Source organism: Battus philenor, unplaced genomic scaffold, assembly GCF_028537555.1.
Source record: "Battus philenor isolate CCGP_79_NKW_IND1 unplaced genomic scaffold, ilBatPhil1.0.hap1 SCAF_14, whole genome shotgun sequence".
NCBI lineage: Eukaryota > Metazoa > Arthropoda > Insecta > Lepidoptera > Papilionidae > Battus > Battus philenor.
This window is the reverse complement of record NW_027181676.1, coordinates 10,310,846-10,327,984: the sequence shown is the minus strand read 5'-3', so window position 1 is coordinate 10,327,984 and position 17,139 is coordinate 10,310,846. Positions and strand designations below refer to the sequence as shown.

General features: G+C 39.0%; 2 protein-coding genes across 2 annotated transcripts in view; both read right to left on the bottom strand.

Annotated features, from left to right (window-relative positions):
- Window positions 1-2,001: 2,001 nt before the first annotated feature.
- Window positions 2,002-6,630, bottom strand: LOC137918359 (uncharacterized). Its single transcript, XM_068761135.1, has 3 exons — window positions 6,523-6,630; window positions 5,019-5,222; window positions 2,002-2,319 (listed from the first exon to the last, which is right to left on the bottom strand). The coding sequence occupies exons 1-3, from the start codon at window positions 6,548-6,550 to the stop codon at window positions 2,261-2,263; spliced, it is 291 nt and encodes a 96-aa protein (XP_068617236.1). The 5' UTR covers window positions 6,551-6,630; the 3' UTR covers window positions 2,002-2,260.
- Window positions 6,631-8,313: 1,683 nt separating this feature from the next.
- Kdm3 (Lysine demethylase 3) overlaps window positions 8,314-17,139 on the bottom strand; it is a 165,866-nt gene continuing 157,040 nt past the window's right edge. Inside the window, exons 10-17 of the mRNA XM_068761134.1 lie at window positions 16,478-16,694; window positions 14,247-16,331; window positions 13,691-13,838; window positions 12,662-12,792; window positions 12,442-12,533; window positions 11,713-11,926; window positions 10,456-10,980; window positions 8,314-10,002 (exon numbers count right to left, since the gene is read on the bottom strand). Coding sequence (XP_068617235.1) covers window positions 8,965-10,002; window positions 10,456-10,980; window positions 11,713-11,926; window positions 12,442-12,533; window positions 12,662-12,792; window positions 13,691-13,838; window positions 14,247-16,331; window positions 16,478-16,694 — 4,450 coding nt within the window. The 3' untranslated portion in view covers window positions 8,314-8,964. The remainder of the gene's footprint in view (window positions 10,003-10,455; window positions 10,981-11,712; window positions 11,927-12,441; window positions 12,534-12,661; window positions 12,793-13,690; window positions 13,839-14,246; window positions 16,332-16,477; window positions 16,695-17,139) is intronic.

Sequence of the window (17,139 nt, the reverse complement as noted above, 5' to 3'; positions counted from 1 at the left end):
AGCCTTTCTCTTACTCTTATCTGAGGTATAATTTATTAAATTTTATTAAAATTAATCTTGTAATTACTTAATTCTTATTCCTCACTCATTCGTTTTATTTATTTTCAATTTTTATTACATACTATTTTCTATCGGTGCGATCTATTTACACAAAGGTGACGTTTAGCTTACTTTAAACACTAATTTTAATTGTCAATTTTCTTATTATTTCTATTTTCTCTTTTATTTTGTTTCATTTTTCCGTGTTCGTTTAATTTTTACACTACCTGGCTTGTTCTTACCGGCAAGTGGGCATTATTTATTTTCTCTCCCTTAGCCTGAGTACAGCGACCTGCCGTTCCTTATCAGAGCTTAAAAAACTATATTTTTTGTAAAGGCGAGGAGATGCGGCCTAAACACCTCATTGGAGAGAGCCTCCGGTAAAGCGTCGTGGTCTAATCGCCTGCGCGCAACTGACTCCAAATCGCACCTAACTCAGCCGTACTTTGGGCAATCCAACAATAGTTGCAATGCCCACTCTTCCACATCCGGGTCGCACTTGCACGCAGGACTGCCGTGCAGCGTGAATTAGTGCAGGTACGACGCGAAGCCTCCGTGTCCCGTGAGCATCTAGGTTTGGATCGGAGGGAACGGACTGACGTGCAACCGCTTATAGAACGATCGTGAGTCTGGCAGGAACGCCCTTGTAATCTTGATCGTAGAGCCTTCGGTGTAGCGTTTATGCCAGTATCCACTGTCTAAGTGTGCAAAATAGGCACCCCGTTATAGGCCGGTTTGGTCTTCAACCTCAGGGCTGCCTCTTTCGCCAGCTCATCGGCCCGCACATTCCCCTGCAACTCCACATGAGCCTTGACCCATCAGAGCTTCACAATCTTTCCAAATTCCTCCACCTCGGCCAGTTTTACCAAATATCGAATGCAATCGGGTGACACGAGGTTCGATCCCTCAGCAGCTCCAACGACAAACTCGAGTCGCAGAAGATCTCGATCTCCTCTCCCGATCTGGCATCTTCAGAAGGTCTCCGATTACCCTCGATATAACGCACATCATGGCCTGGAAGACGGTGCAGTAATCCTCAATCTCTAGTTTTCATGCACAGAAATCCAAGCCATCTTGCCAGTACGAGATGCCGGCCTCTACCTTGACCCAGATCCTACTTCCGTCGGTATAGATCTGACTGACTGGGTCCTCGAGGTCCCCAATCTCGACCACAGGAGACTTTGCAAGATGAAGCATTTCCAAGAAGCTCACGATTTCTTCGAGCTTCCTGTCACCCATACCATCAATCATGCAGCCTCTCCTGTACCGGTATAGCTTGGCATTCGAGTGCTCTCAGATCCAGTGGCAGAATCATCGCCGCATTGAGACTGACCGTGCGATAAGACTTGGAAATCTTGCGGGCAAATCCCCTCTGCACCGCATCCAAAGCGTTACGGACTCATATATCTTTCTGATGCTGGAGCTCATATGTCACCAGCATACAGTACTACTGGCTCGGCCACCGCGACGTGTATAGTCCTGATAGCCTCAAGGTTCAGCCCACATGAGGTCCTTGCCGCCCTAGCCAATTGGCCATAGATGTTACTGACCTTCGAACTCAATTAGTTGTATAGGCTTTAATAGACTAAGTTACGAATATCAATTGAAGTTTGCCTTTACTTTTTGCTGTTCATGAACGTCACAGTAAGGCAATAAATAGTAAAGGCGTATATAAAACACGAAAATACTCAAAAAGATTAAGATTTACGTGCGAAGTGTACTAATGCAGCGTTATAATATAATTCATATCTGAGGTTAAAAGATGGATATAAACATCTTCTAAAAGTAAGATACGTTTCATTTTGTTAAAAGGATATTTTGGTATAGCTGATACCGAAATTTCCTTCTCTCTCGTGTTAAAGACAATGTAACGGTTAATTTATATTACTCACATGGCAATAAGCCGTGAGTTTCAAATAAATAAGTTATTTCAATTGAAAATAAAAAACAAGGTATTCAAAGCTTTAATAAAACATTTCAGTTATTCTGTAAAAAGCAAAAACCAGCAAAGCTATTCAAAAACACATTGTATTGATAATAATTAGTGCACACATATGTTAATGGTTATGTTACATCACAATTAATAATAAAAACATAAACGGTTATGAACAATTCTGTGAAGCCTTAAAATATAATTTAGAGTGCTAATATTTATTTTGTATTATTACAATTGAATCATTTTTTAACATTTTCATGTATATTGGAGACCTACTCCATATGCTTAAGAAAGACGAATTCCAACCGACCCCGGGCATTCTCCATTGCTGATCTTTTGCAGATCTGAAAAAAATTAAAAGTTATTTTATGAAATTAAATAATACGAGCTAAAGAATATACACAAGCAAAAGAAAATTAGCTTCTCTAAATCAACTTCATAAACTTTTTGGATTATATTCTATGACAGATAGTAATAACTAATAAATAATATTTTGATTGCCATATTAACTATTGGAAATTATAAAGGTTTTACGAAAAAATCATTCCTCATACTTTTTATTAAAAAAAAATTAATGCCGGTTCCAATTGACAGCTTAGGACTTAAATGATGACGATAAAGGACTACAAGCCGTTAAATTAAAGCCGAATTATGTCTGATATCGTATTTGTGATAAAACTGTTCAGAAAAAATTTGTTTACGCAGGTTGTGTATAGTAAGACAAAATGTTTTCAAATTCCGGATTAATACATATTGAATTTAATTATAGGTTACTATCTGTCCACGAAGACTATGCACTACTAGGAGTTATTAACCCGTCGCATTCCAATGGAAAAAATAAATTGAATTATCGTATTTTGGAGTAATCACTTTATCTTGTTTAAAAATAGATATCCAAGCTTTAAAACTTTTTGCAATCACTTTAAAGGTGTGAGTAATTAATTCGTTATAGTTCACTCTTTTACACCTACAACCAATCACTTTTTATAATTTTAATTTAACTTTTATTACCTGTATTCTAATTATTTATAAAATTCTATATAAGTATTAAAGAATATAAGTTATTCGTAAAATCTGCTATAAAAATGCGAAAAAGGTTGTCCTCTTTCAATCCGGCGATGATGTGGTCTTTTTAATAATGCTAGTTGAAGCGAACCGGCCGCTGTGACTCAGAATCCGGTTGAAACGTCGCATTAACAATGGCGGGGCTCTCGATTCGCGCTTACGTCACCTGCCAACCCATCCAGTCGCCCGTAACACGACGTTGCAGTAAAACAGAGGTCAGCAAACCGTGGCTTCCTAACCACCTTGGTTACTTTTCTTAAGCTTTCACACAAACATTTTAGTGTGGACTAGTAAAATAAAGAATCAATAAATAATAAATAATAATAGATAAACTCTAGAAGTTAAAAATAACAAATGGCCCCAATAACAATTACTTCATAAAAGGAAAGTTTACACTTTACAAACAGGCTCTCTAAATCAATTTGTATTGTATCTTATATATATATATATATATATATATATATATATATATATATAGTCCCGCCAAGATTCTTTTGCCTGATCTTCTCAGGTCTGAGTTATTGCATCTAAATAGTAGATTCAACTTGATGCCAACAAGAAATTTAATCCATCATATGTTGAATAAAGAATTTTGAATTTGAATTAGAATGCGACGAACCAATAAATTCTGATAGTACAAACAGGAAGGGACAGATGTATAGCAGGACGTTTCAATTTTAAAAACGCTTTTTTGCTATATTATCATTATTTCAATATTTCTAAAAGCATTGATTTTTTGAATTAGGTGTCTTAGGTATTAATTGATAACAAATGAAATCAAACTAAACTTTTACCCCCTATAAAGATTTTACAAATATTATAACGAATCATCCTGTATAACGTGCAACGGCTTGCAATTACTTCTACACTATATTTCACTTTACAGACTTAATATGGATGTATCCCACAACAAGCAACAACTTAGGTCAACTTGCTCTTAAAGGGAAAGTCCTTTTGTAGTAATTTACTAAGGTCGCATAAAACCAAGTATATTAATAATATTACACGATTTCAGTCATCTGTGTCGTATACTTAAATTAAAACAATATTATAGATATTATACAATTATGGTAATTAAAAACATTCAAACGCGTAGAATACGTAAATGAAAAAAACACAAAAACATTAAACAAAGATTCTGTACTATATTCCTGTTAACAAGCCTAGGAAAAAAAGCAGACAGTGTGTCGTCTAGAGTGACCTAAAAACTACTTTGTTTCATTTTCGTTACATGAACACGTCCTCTCAATTACGCATGTGTAACGAATTATTGAAATGACGCTCCATCTTATTTAAAAGTTGATTGCGACGGATTATCATTTAAGTGGTTGACTAGATTTCCTTTTAAGCGGGTATGGCGTGGGTGAATAAATAGAATTTACCAATCCGGTCGTTTGTATCACGTGAATATAACATCTGGTAACAAAATAGAATAATACCGATACCATAGATACAAAAATACAAAAACTGATCCTGAAACATGATCTCCTACTTCATTCGCATTATAGTCGCACAGCGAGCCATGGAGAGGAAGGCTATGCTCGCCGTTCTTCTAAGAGATTCGTTCAGGAATGAGGAAGCCGTATAATAAGGAAAGTAACCAAATGGCAAGATAGTGATAATGTAGTGAGTGGAACAGATGTCCATTGGAGCCCTAAGAGTTAGGACCAGCAAGCAAACACAGCCTAAAACGTTCATCCACAAAATGGACATACGACCTAGTTAAGAAAATTGGAAAACGCTGATGCAAGCCTCTTCCATCTGGTCTTGGGAATATATGTCCAGCGCTAGATCAAATTTTATCTCCAGAATTTATAAAAGTTCTTGAACCGCATAGCATAGCCACCGGTACATCAATCTTGTTGATGTTCAGTCGTTGAATCCCATTCTTAGGTCACGTTCACCCAAAGCAAAATCTTAAATTTTACGTTGCGTTCACAATTAAAACTCGCATATCTGTTTATATAAAATAACTTACTTTCCCCGTGTTCGCAGTTGTAGTTATGTAGTACACATTCGCTACCGAAGGACATCGGTTTCTCGCCCTGCTTCCCTACACAGATGGGTTCCACCTTGACACTAGAGCAGTCGCGACTGCAGGCCTTCTTGCGTGCCGCATCAAGCTTGCGCTGCTTCAAGTCTAGCTTTTCAGGGCGACAAGAAACCGCTACCACCAGGACCGCTGAAATCGGTAGAGTTAGCTCTTAGTTATATCTAGTAATTTCTTAAGTCGTTACGTTGTAGAAAGTCTTTAATACTTTTACAATCTAAGCGCGTAGATCAGATATATAACACTTATTAAATATGTTGTAAATACATATAACCTGTATATTATAGTTTAGGTACCTATATGTTATAAACGTATTTCCGGTGTTTACCGAATGATCTCAGTAGATTATTCTGTTAGCTCGTGGAACATTAAATAATTGACTCTGTCTTTTTTTAATCTAATGGATATGTTCAGCCGGAGTATATTCGCCGCATAAATTAGTTTTGTATAAGGAAAACTTGAATCGTAACACGCATTAATGAATCAAATAACAGTTGTTCTTCATTACTTACCAGGCAATAGTTTACTTAATTTAGAACACGAATAATTTTAAAACACGAATTATGAAATTGATTAAAAATTAGATAATATTAGTAGTGAACGGGAAATTATGCTACTATATCAATTTTACTTTAAAATTTAGAGGACCTTTAATGATGCTGATTATTCTTAAATTAACATGATAAATAAGATTTTCCCAGGTTACAAAATAGAGGTAAGATTTTGAAGAATTGCTTTAATTTTTTTGCATTTAGATCTCTAAAAAACTGATCTGTTCTTCCTCACCAAGAGACCTATTATTTAATAAACCCAGTTAATACGAGGAAAAAGGTCACTGAAGCAATTCTGATCTTAACAAAGAAGGTTGAGGCCTTAAAAGATGTAAGCGCACATTATGTGGTATTTTTATCAGATTATATAGCGCTTTTTTATTTTCACGTCCACAAATAACTCAATAACTACAACATTGACGTTCAACATCCTCGTGATCATTGGCTGTTAAGTACTTAAAATACCAGGAACAAAATAATCAAACAAACTGCGATTATTCCCGATATATTAGATTTTTTTGGCTAAATAAAATTACCAAAAATCTAAAAAGTCACTATACTTGGAACATGGTCTATCAATTATAACTTATTCACTTACACACTTTGATTTCAATTTATTTGAAAAACAAAAATACAAATATGAGATCTATTATTGCTTTATTTTCTATGATAGATTAAGTAAGATCACGTCTGTTGAAATTTTATTTAAACCATGCATCTAAGAAGAGTTAAAAGTTAAAAAAATATGCGTAATAATGTGAAAGCATCTAATTCAAATTTTAATGTGAAACCAAGCGCTGATGTTTTCGGTTGATAACAAAAAAAAAATATTTAAAAGTATGACATAAAAGTGCTTCCGGAAATTATAAACATTAACTTACCGAAAACAAACAAAGTGAAATATTTCATTTTTTATACAGCGACTGAGAGTTACGCGTTGCTGGGTGGCGACTAGTTGTCTACAAAGGCTACGGGCATTTATATACTCCGGCTGTTAGAGGCAACCACAAACGATGTATAAAAAATATAGATCGTACCTACATATGTTGATTGTAGTTTATCATTTATATGAAGTTATTTATTACTAGAAAGTTAATAAGTTAATAACATCTTTGACCCGGACGAACAAACAAAGTTTTATCACGTTTTAATACGAAGTTATTCTATAGTTCATGTTTTATGATTCTACGTAATTAATGCTCTAATTATGAAAGATTAAAACTTTTCTTTAAATTTATACAAATAAATGAGATAATGTACAATAAGATGGATTTAAATTTTTATTCGTATATTCAAGGTTTAAGTTCCAACACCGTGGTTATATAAATAACTCGTGTGAGAATAATGAACCTAATAATATATTTCCAGGAGATTGCCAAATTGACCTCGGTACCATTGTCCATTATTATGGTTCGTTGGCACCCCTGTTTTACAGTATTCAAACACAAATTGAAATGTAAATAATATTTAAAAGTTCCAGAGATTGAATGGAAATATCTGGAAACTACCACAAACATTATTTTGGTTAATGATAATAACATAATAGTTTGATACGTGATAAGTGTAACATTGTCATACAACATTTATATAAATAGACATTGGATTTGTCCGCGAAAAACATTTTTGGTATTAATGCAGCTATTTTATCACAAACAAAAGAATACCAATTACCTACCGTGAATTTTTGCTAGTGTGCTCTAAGGTCAACTACTGAATAACGCAATGCGCACGCAATTTAGCTTATATGTGTTTTACGGTGACTGTACTACACGTATTTTTGTACACTTCTTCAACTAGCAAATACACTTGCTTGTATTGAAGAGAGTATAAACAATAATATCTGACACGACAATGAATGCATGGATATAGAATCACCGCATTCGAATTGAAATGGGCTTCCGAATTAGAATTCAAATAGGAATTTAATTATAACATAATGCGTATTGTAGAAATGAAGTTGCATTCCTAATAAATTTTGTAATAAGTGAAATAAGTATTTTTAAGTTCTTTGTAATTATCTCCTTAAAAATGATTTCAAAATTCTTCTAGTCAGATAATTTTGTATAAGCGCCATCTGGTGTTGAGTAGCAGTGTACACAAAATTGTAGTACATTATAATTTTTATATATGGCATTATATCACAGTAACCAAAAGAACCTAATGCAAATGATTGTTTTAATGAAATAAAAAGCAAATAAAAAATGAAATGTTGATTATTTTCGCTTGCATCCACCACATTGATTTTACATAAGGAAAGAATTTGTGAATTCATTTAATTCTGTAAAAAATCTGGAATTCCAAGTTTAAAAGTAATCAGACGAGACTACATATTTATTAATTAGGCAACTATCACAGAACGATTAAATTCTTTCAGGATACGGTCTGGTACTTGCTTGCTATAATAACATTAATAATAGAATTTGTATGAACAAAGTCAAAAGGTCAAATATTAAAGATAAAACAGTTTACGAATTTATCTATATGAAAAACTTAGCGTAATATTTTCTTATATTTATTGAAATGTTTATTTGACCTAGAATTCTAAAATCTGAAGTAATAGGTGATATGAAGCAGTAACAATTTTAACCGAAAAGCATCTTTAGACAAAGTGAATGTTATTAAATAGAATACATTAAGCAATTGTAAAAAATAAAACCCACTTTTAATATAAACATCTTTTTTTTATTCCAACTTATAACCGTACATAATATACACAGTACAAAAAAAACTTGCTTTCGCCTAATACAGCAATAAGGACAAAATAAAATTGTCTCATATTTTGTTGTAACTATCGTTTTGTTGTAACATACCAAACAAATTGAGAAATCTAATAATATAGGAGAAACTTATCTACACGCCGTGTTTTAATGTACAATGCTTCGAGCGAATACGTTTTACTTCAATACAATAACTTAAAAGTATACACTTCTTAATATGTACTCGATGGAATTCGAATTAAAAATTTACACAATACATACATATCACTATAACTACAATTAAGCTGTAAATAACCTGAAAAGTTTTTTGTATTTCAATTAAGGAACATAAAAACATCCACATCTCGACGATATCACCATATTCAGACTAATTTACATTGCACATACAGCGGCCGGGGCCGCCTGACAAAATCACATTTTGATTACATAACACACACAGCGACGCACGACCCGTCGCGCTCCACACGCTTCAACACGCTGAACGGCATCTACACGGAACGGCGCACAGCGCGTATCACACTCGCTCCCAATCTTACGTTTAAATGCGGAACTTAGCGATTAATGTTACGTTCGAGGTTGAGATCAAATGGGGGCGGCTACCCGACTTCACTTGGCTTCGTCGAGCGCCTCTTCCAGGCAGCAAAGAGAGTCCTTCACCGCGTGGTACACGATATTTTTAATTTGTAGCTTGTCCTCTTTGTTGGCGTGTTGACGGGAGAGGCGACGGAACTCTTGCGCCAGCTCGAAGCATCGCGACACGTTCTCAGGCGACACGAAATCCTCGGCGACTTTGATGCAGTCCAGCAGGTTACGGACCTGATGGGGGGCACCGGCCGGGACGAAAACTGCGTCCCCGGGACATTGGAGTATGGCGTAGCCCTCAACTCCGTATTCTCTGTAGAGGCGTTCACGCAACGCGGCGTCTAAGTACCAGGTTTGGTCGTGCACGGGGTCGTGTTGCGCTCGAGGTCTCGCGCCGCGCTCTAGCTCGGCTCGGACCAGGAAATCTCGGATTTTGTCTGCGTCCTTAGCGGCGTAGATGTGCCAGAGCGCGGCCGGCGGCTTCACTCGCGCCCTTCGTCTTGACAGCACGTCGACGCCGGCATCGTCAGCAGCGCGCGCCGCCTCGCGTCCACGTTCCGGCGCGTCTGCGGGCGCGCTGGCGTGCACCATCACGTTCACGGCGTCGCTAACGTCCAGGTGTAAATTTGTGGTGCCGCCAGCGCCGCCATACGCAGTGTACATCTTTGGACCGAGGTCCGGCCGCACGAAGCACTCCGGCAGACGAGCCGCCAAGTTCAATTTCCCGTTTCGTGAGGTATACTCGCTCAGCGGCAAAACCCGCATCAGATCGTCAAAGCGCGCTGGAAGCAACTCAGCAAAGTCTTCACCGGGCGGCCAGTCTTTCAACTTCAACACCATTGGAGCTCCACGCTCGTCGCGTAGCCTCTTGGCCGCCAACTCGAATCCGTCCCAAAACTTCCTGGCGGGCTGGTTGGGCACCACTAAACCTGAGGCGCAATTAACTAGATCCACACGTGTGTCACCGAAGTCGCGCGAAAAGCTCTCGGGACTCCAGAGATCCTTATCTAGAAGACTGGATACATCTGAGACTAGAACTGGTTGGCCGCGTTTCCATTGGTCCTGTATAACAAAGAAAAACAAATTTTAATAAATCATTTCATAATAATTAGATGTAATGCTAATTTTTCACTTTACAATAAACTTTATTTCATAATCCTGTAATCAATTTTTCATGCAAATATCTATGCAGCATATGAACTGAATATTGACTGTAAACTAGTTTTAATGTCTTAACAATTTGTTTGCTTTAGTTTTTGAAATATGAATGCGAATACTTATTTAATAATAAAGATTTCATTATTACTTTTTATGAACTACTTTTATGGGAACATATTTAGAGTTTTTTTAATCTTACACTATTTTTCAAGTTTTGGAACATGTCCCCAAATGTAGCACATGTCTAATGTATTTTATACATAATTTTTTACGCGCTTTTCTTAGAAACGTGTCAACCGTGTAAAATAGAGTTGGGTGTGATGATTGTTATGATTAAGCGAAATCATTGTTAGGTACCTGGAAAGGCTTGTAGTTGCCGGCATGCGCGGGGTCGGTGAGATGCAGCAGCTTGCCGTCGCAGAGCCACGCGTGCGGCACGTCGGGGTACAGGAGTTTAGATTCCGTAAGTGTCATGATGCGAATAGGCAGCTCGTCCCTACCGCGGCCGCCACGGTCGTATCGTTTCACTACATTAGACAGGGCAAAAGGCTTCGTTTCACCATCCTCGTCTTTCTTCTCGTCAACAACACTAGATATGACGTCGTCCAATAAATCCCCTTTATTCTTCTTCTGCTTTTTCTTAGGCTGCGCCTCGCCGCCTTCCGGAGCAGGTCTTATAAGAAGTTCTCGTAACGTTGAAAAGTTACCGCTTTCTTCGGAGTCCGATGAACTGCTATCAGACTTCTCTTCCTTAGTTTCAGTTTTCATGGGCACATCTGAGAGCCAGCTTACAATTGAGCTGCTTGTTTTTCCGTTTTCTGATTTCACGGGAGATGTACCATTAGCTGGGTTTTCTTCTTTTACTTCCTCCTTTTTCACATTCTGTAGACAAAAAGAAACATTAATTCACAATTTCTTTTTAAATGTGGTTTTTGGAACGTTAAAAAAATTAGTTTCATTCTACATTAAAGAATCTTGCATATTCGTCATAAATTTAAGTGCACTGCTTTCCTCCCCCATCAGCAAATTTTGCACATACTTTGTAAAAGAATGAATTAGATAAGATAATTTCAACAGTTTTTCAATCATGGTTCCGAAAAGGCGAGCCACTGTGGTATCCGGGATGCGGCTTCTTCTCAAAATGTTTTATGCGGATACAAAATATTGTTTGTTAACGTTATTTATACAAGACACATAAGCAATTTTTAAACCATATTTGATGGAAAAGAATAAAACTAAACTATTTTTTATAAACTAAATAGCACAAAACTAACGATTTAAAAAGAAAACTTATCATACAGGTCTTTTTGTAACCCGACAGCAACAACTGATCAAGTCAACATTTGGCTCCCTCGAGGGCCATTTAGAATTATAATTCGATTCAAAAAGGTCCTACTTTAGATTGGTGTACCCTTCTGCACTCTCAGTACATCGTGCAACCGACGGTCATTAGGGCCCAAATTTTATCGCGTGGCGACCATGAGCCGGTAGATGCGGCGTTGATCAGCTTGGTGGACCGACAACATAGTTACGGGGCAATCGTATCAATGTTTAGAAGCGTATGAGTTGCAGTCAACGTATATCGGCGGATATGATGACGGGGTGAGGCGTTACCTTGGCGAGCGCGCGCTGCAGCAATGCCTTGGCGCGTGCGCGCTGCGCAGGGCGCGGCGACGAGGCGTGCCCGCAGGCGCAGGCTGGCAGCGCGAAGGCTGCGCGCGCGTCGTGTGCACGGCGAGCCGCAGCGGCCAGCGCGCCGCCAGGCGCAATCTGCGTTAGCAGCAGCCGTCGCGCCGGGTGCGCACCGCCCGACGTACACGTCAGCCACCTGACGACAAACACAAACGTCTTACTCTACCATACATGCACTTTATTTATACCAAAGGTGGAACTTTCTAGCAATAGTTTAAATCATTCTGGACCGTTTTCAGTCGTTCGTTAAATTCCGACAAACTGATACTATAACCTTCGCTCACCTATTACAATATGTTTTGACCTGTGTTACTCTTATTGTTTTATTTTTATATTCTTGACGTTTCTAGTGCTTTGCGGCACGGCACCGAAAATCCAGTCCATAAAACTAAGTGTTGAGCACGGGTGACAAGAACCCTTGGCAGAGGAATTTAATATAAAATAGGTTCAATATACACATAATAGAAGAAAATTGAGTCAATGGTACAGAAGGTTAGGTGTTTTATGACACTTATTGAACATCATTCCTAATACTTGTTTGTAGATGTCGCAAGATGCCGGCCTCTTCCAACCGGTCTTATTGGAATTCTAAAGAAGGAAGCCTATGACCAGCAGCGGACTTGCAACAAGAATGATGATATTGCAACTCACCCGAAAGAATCTCTTTCGCCGTTGGTGCTGGCTGTGCTTGAGCTATTCGATTCGCTGCTACTGGTGTTACCAGATTCTCCCGACGTCCGCGACTAAAAAAGGTAAAAATATTTAAAACAAAGTTTTCGCTGCCTTTTTAATGAAGAATAATTTAATACAGGTATCTTACTCCACCACATATATTATCATGTCATCGTAGAAGGTTGCTTTCAATGCTTACCTTGTAACAATCAAGGCAGACGACGAAACCGCATTTTCCGCAAGTCCAATGAAAGTTGAAGAGCGTCGTTTCGCAAACGTCGCACATTTCGCGCACGCCTTGTACGACGCGCTTCCACGCTATCGTTTTGTCTATCAACAAAGATAGCTTTTGTTAATAAACACATATAGATATACAGGATGATTATTATATATTTATATTGATTAATGTAAGTTTTAAAGGGCTGAAGAATGTACACATTTGCTGTCAAAGTATGATAAACCCAGGAATAATATCTAGAAAATAAATTTTCTCATCAATAATAAGTAAACTATTTGTTTTTGGCTTCCTTATTTGATTATTATTATGAATTGACTATTATGACTATTTAATTATTTGATTTGCCTAAAGTGTTTATCAATAATTATAATGACTATTAGCTCTAATAATTATTATGATTGTAGTATTTGATTATGAATGTGTACTGATATTTATGAAATAAATAAAACGTAGCCCTTAATTGTTATCTTACTGATAATATTTGTTATTCAATAACACTAATAGTCGCCAGATCAGTTTATGGGAACAGACAAATAGTTATATTTGACTTCAAAAATCGCAGACGGCACACTTTGTCACAGACAAGTAATACAACACTTACTTTATTACATTTATATATGTATGAATAACATACTATAAATAACTCTTCACAAAATTTGTGTTTAAAGATTATATTTAAACATCATATTATGCACCCCACATACTTTACAATTTATTGTGGCATTTGTTCTGTATAACTTTTACCTCCTTACATGAGCTTGAACTTAACATTTTTTAAATTTGGAATCTTTATGGTATTATTTTATGGAAAATATGTACAAATTCCTTTGCTTACTCTTTGTTTTCTGAACTTCAATAAAATAGAGTAAATAAAACGTTATAACACACGTTTAAAATGAGTTCATAGCATCATCATAATTATATTTCTCAATAGATACTGGATTTTAAAAGTTGGTACGCCCAATGACACATGAAGTTTTCAACACACACCTTCATTAAGATGATGCGACTCCGCTTCTTTCTCTTGCTGCAGCAGTTCACAGAACTGATCGCCTATCTCCCGCAAAAGGAAGCAACTCATCTCTATATCTAGTTCCGCTGCACCGGCCGACGACGAGAGCCATAATTTTCTGTCCTCCTGTGACAAAAATTAAAACATTAGGAATCTGTTACTAACTAATATATGACTAATAGACTCTTTCAAAGGTTTATTAATCTTAATTCATGTCACATCGATAATAACTTGGCCTGAGCTCTAGTTATTACTGTTAGGTCAGACAGGCTTAATGCTACAGAGGTGAAAATTAATTGCAAAACTTACTTATTTAGATATTAGTTTTTAATTATGCCAACTGCATAATAAATAATTTAGACAGTTTTGCTACTAACATTATGATATTTATTAATGTATTAACCATATTATAATTTACTCTCTCAAATTTGTATAGTACTAAAATATTCAAAATAGAACGATCTAGTAGTCGTGTAGGGTTATAAACCTTTTACACAAGAGTAAAATACCTACATTGAATGAAAAAGTTATTACCTCTTCAGCATCCTTATATGGATCAGAGAACCCGGCGATAGCGAGCTGCCTGTTTTTGGCGTACTTCAGTCTTCGGAAAGCATAGAAACGGCAGAAAATGTTCGGCATGTCCTTGTCTCGTTGAGCTGGAGACCAGCGACATTCGCGGCATTTGGCGAGACGAGGAGCTACTTCGAAGCAAGGCCCATTTTGGAGAAAGGACTCGCTGCTCGGTCGTATAGTTGAGGATGGTGTTCGACGGGACTCGTCTTTCCGTCTACCTCCTCGGCCCCCTCCCCTAGATCTGCGTCCCCTTGCTCTGCTGCCCCCACCACGTTTACTAGAATTGCTACCACTACCACTACCGCTTCCACCGGAATCAGAGTCTTTATCGTCACTCTCTTTGTCACTCTCACTACCACTTTCAGAAGCTTTTTTCTTCTTTGGTTCGTCGTTGGCTTTACGAGGCAACGCTCCTTTTTTTCGTTTGGCTTTTGGCGGTTTGCGCTTCGGCGGCGAGTTTGATTCACGATCAGAACTTGAACTGTCTTCTTCGCCATCATCGACTCGACCATTTGATTCCTTCGGTTTCCGAGGTTTAGACGTTTTTCGGACGCTGCGCTGAATTGACTTGGCGGCGACCGGGACGACAATATTAGAGCTCGAATCGTCAGGTTCTGAGACGCGGTTTATAGTCATAGGTAGGGTTATACAAGTGCCGCCTCCGCCGGAGCAATCACCTTCACCGATAGGCGCGGTTTCATGCCGTTGGAGCCACGCTTTTTTACCTAAATGCCGGACAGGTGCCGAGTTGTCACGTGGATTTGGAGAGGCAACTTTCGCAGGCGTGTCGCTATCGGCTATAGGCGTGGCTACGGGCGGGGTGGCGGGCGGTGCAGGGGGTGTGGGAGCCGTCATCGGCGGGGATACTGACACGGGTGGAACGGGAGTTGGAGGTGCAGGACTAGCAGCAGGTGTTATTTGTGGCGCAGGTGAAGCACCGGCAGCTTTTTCAGGGGTTTCCACACTGCCATCCGCAGAGGGGACTCTGACGTCACAAGGCGGGCCTGGGGCTTGAGGAGCCGGTTCGGAGCCTAGGGGCGTTCGACCCACACTCGCGGCTGCAGCAATCAATGGTTCAGGAGCTGGTAGTTCATCCAATCGCCTTCTTTTGACATCCGCATCCGCCGGTTCAAACGGATAGCGTCGTCGGGGTGATAATCTATCCGGGTCATCACGAGCTATGCCAAGATCCAGAGGTTGAGTTTGACAAGCCGATATTGAAGGTGTAGCAGGATCCCCGTGGGCCCTGGGCGGCGCACGCGGCTCGGGTGTGTTCCGGCAGTGCGCGACGGGCGGCGGCCGAGTTCTGAGCGCAGGCGAGTACGCGGACGGCGGAGGATACGGCACGGGAGGTGGCTCCGCTTTAGTTAGCTGCAGGGGCGGCGGTTCTACGGCGATAGTGTAATGTGCTGGACTAGGAGAGTTCCCCGGTTTACCATAAATATGTGGCGGAGCCGGACTTGACACTTTTGGCTTAGCCGGTGCTGTTTGGAAGTAGGCAGGCGAACGTTGTGGCGGTTGATACATCCGTCGGGATTTGTCTTGAGCAGGGAGCGCCGCGTGGGGCGACGTCTGTAGCGCCGGGTGCTGATGCGGGTGAGGAGGCGCGTGGGGCGACAGACCTGCCCGATGAGGCCGCGGCAAGTAATGGGACGGTTCGCTTCGCGGTTTGCTAGGGTACGGGTGTTTCTGTTCGAGATGGATTTGTTTAGCATCATGCTTTACTATCACAGAGTTCTTTTCGGGGACAAGCGGCGGCGGCGCCGGTAGGTGCTGCTCCTTGAGCTTCTCGTAACCTCTGTAAGGGGGATAGTTGTAGTGGGAGAAGTTAGGCTCCCCCTTAGGGAGACCTGGATGCGTTTTATCTGGCTTAGGAATAGAGTGACGTGGCGCGTGTGGGTTGTAGTCAGCGGGCGGCGAGTAATACCGCGCGTCGGCTCGCAAGCGCTCGTGGTCAGCAGCACTGACGCTGACTCCGCCGCGAGCAGACAGACTGTTCAACAAGGGCCACGAAGCGCCGTGTTGCGACATGCTACGCTCCCGCTGTCAGAACAATATTAAATTTGAATGTAAAAACAAGTAAATAAATCTTGAAAGTCGTTAAAATTTTTAAAAAGTGTATTTTTATTTATTTTATTAACGATGAATAGACGTATCATTGTTTAAGAACATTAAAAACAAATATTAACCTTTTGGTTAGCCAATCTAAGAGATTCCTCAAAATGTCTTGTAACTAGTTTGGATGCAGCATTCTCTTGTTCTCTTCTTTCCTTTTCTTCTCTTTCTTGTTTTTCTCTTTCTCTCTCACGTTCGCGTTCTCTTTCTCGCTCACGCTCCATACGTTCCCTTTCTTTTTCTTTCTGCTGCTTTTCCAGCATCGCCTGTTGTTCCTGTTCCCTTCTTTCTCTGTAATGAAAAGAGAATTTTACATTTAAAAGGTTTTTAGGCAAAAAAAATGGTGAAAGACCTAAAAATATATTTATTTGTACATTAATATTTTCTTCTGGTTGTAAAAATAGTAGAGCGCGGATAGTGAAACACATGGATACGACTCAATCAATACTCGGATTATGCCAAAGTATTCATAACAATTTTTTTTATTTGTCAAACATGTAGACATTCTCGTTGTTTCCTTTACAGCCGAGCGTGCGATAAAAAACTTGTTTCCATTGTTCGTACCAATTGAAAGACGCATGACACATTTTAAAGTGTACACTTCTTTATCGCTCAATTATACGTACGTTCAAATTATTATGAAATTTTACGTCGTTATTTAACTTTTCAATCTAGTCCAAATGACAAAAATGTCTCTATATAATTATTATTAGAGTAGAAACAAATTCAATTGACT

What these genes read in the sequence shown, in the direction of transcription:
- LOC137918359 (XM_068761135.1), bottom strand. Translation starts at nt 6,550, where the DNA reads ATGAAATATTTCACTTTGTTTGTTTTCG. An exon ending in TTTCACTTTGTTTGTTTTCG is followed by an intron (nt 5,223 to 6,522) that starts GTAAGTTAATGT and finishes TACCGATTTCAG; the next exon opens with CGGTCCTGGTGGTAGCGGTT. An exon ending in CAACTGCGAACACGGGGAAA is followed by an intron (nt 2,320 to 5,018) that starts GTAAGTTATTTT and finishes AATTTTTTTCAG; the next exon opens with ATCTGCAAAAGATCAGCAAT.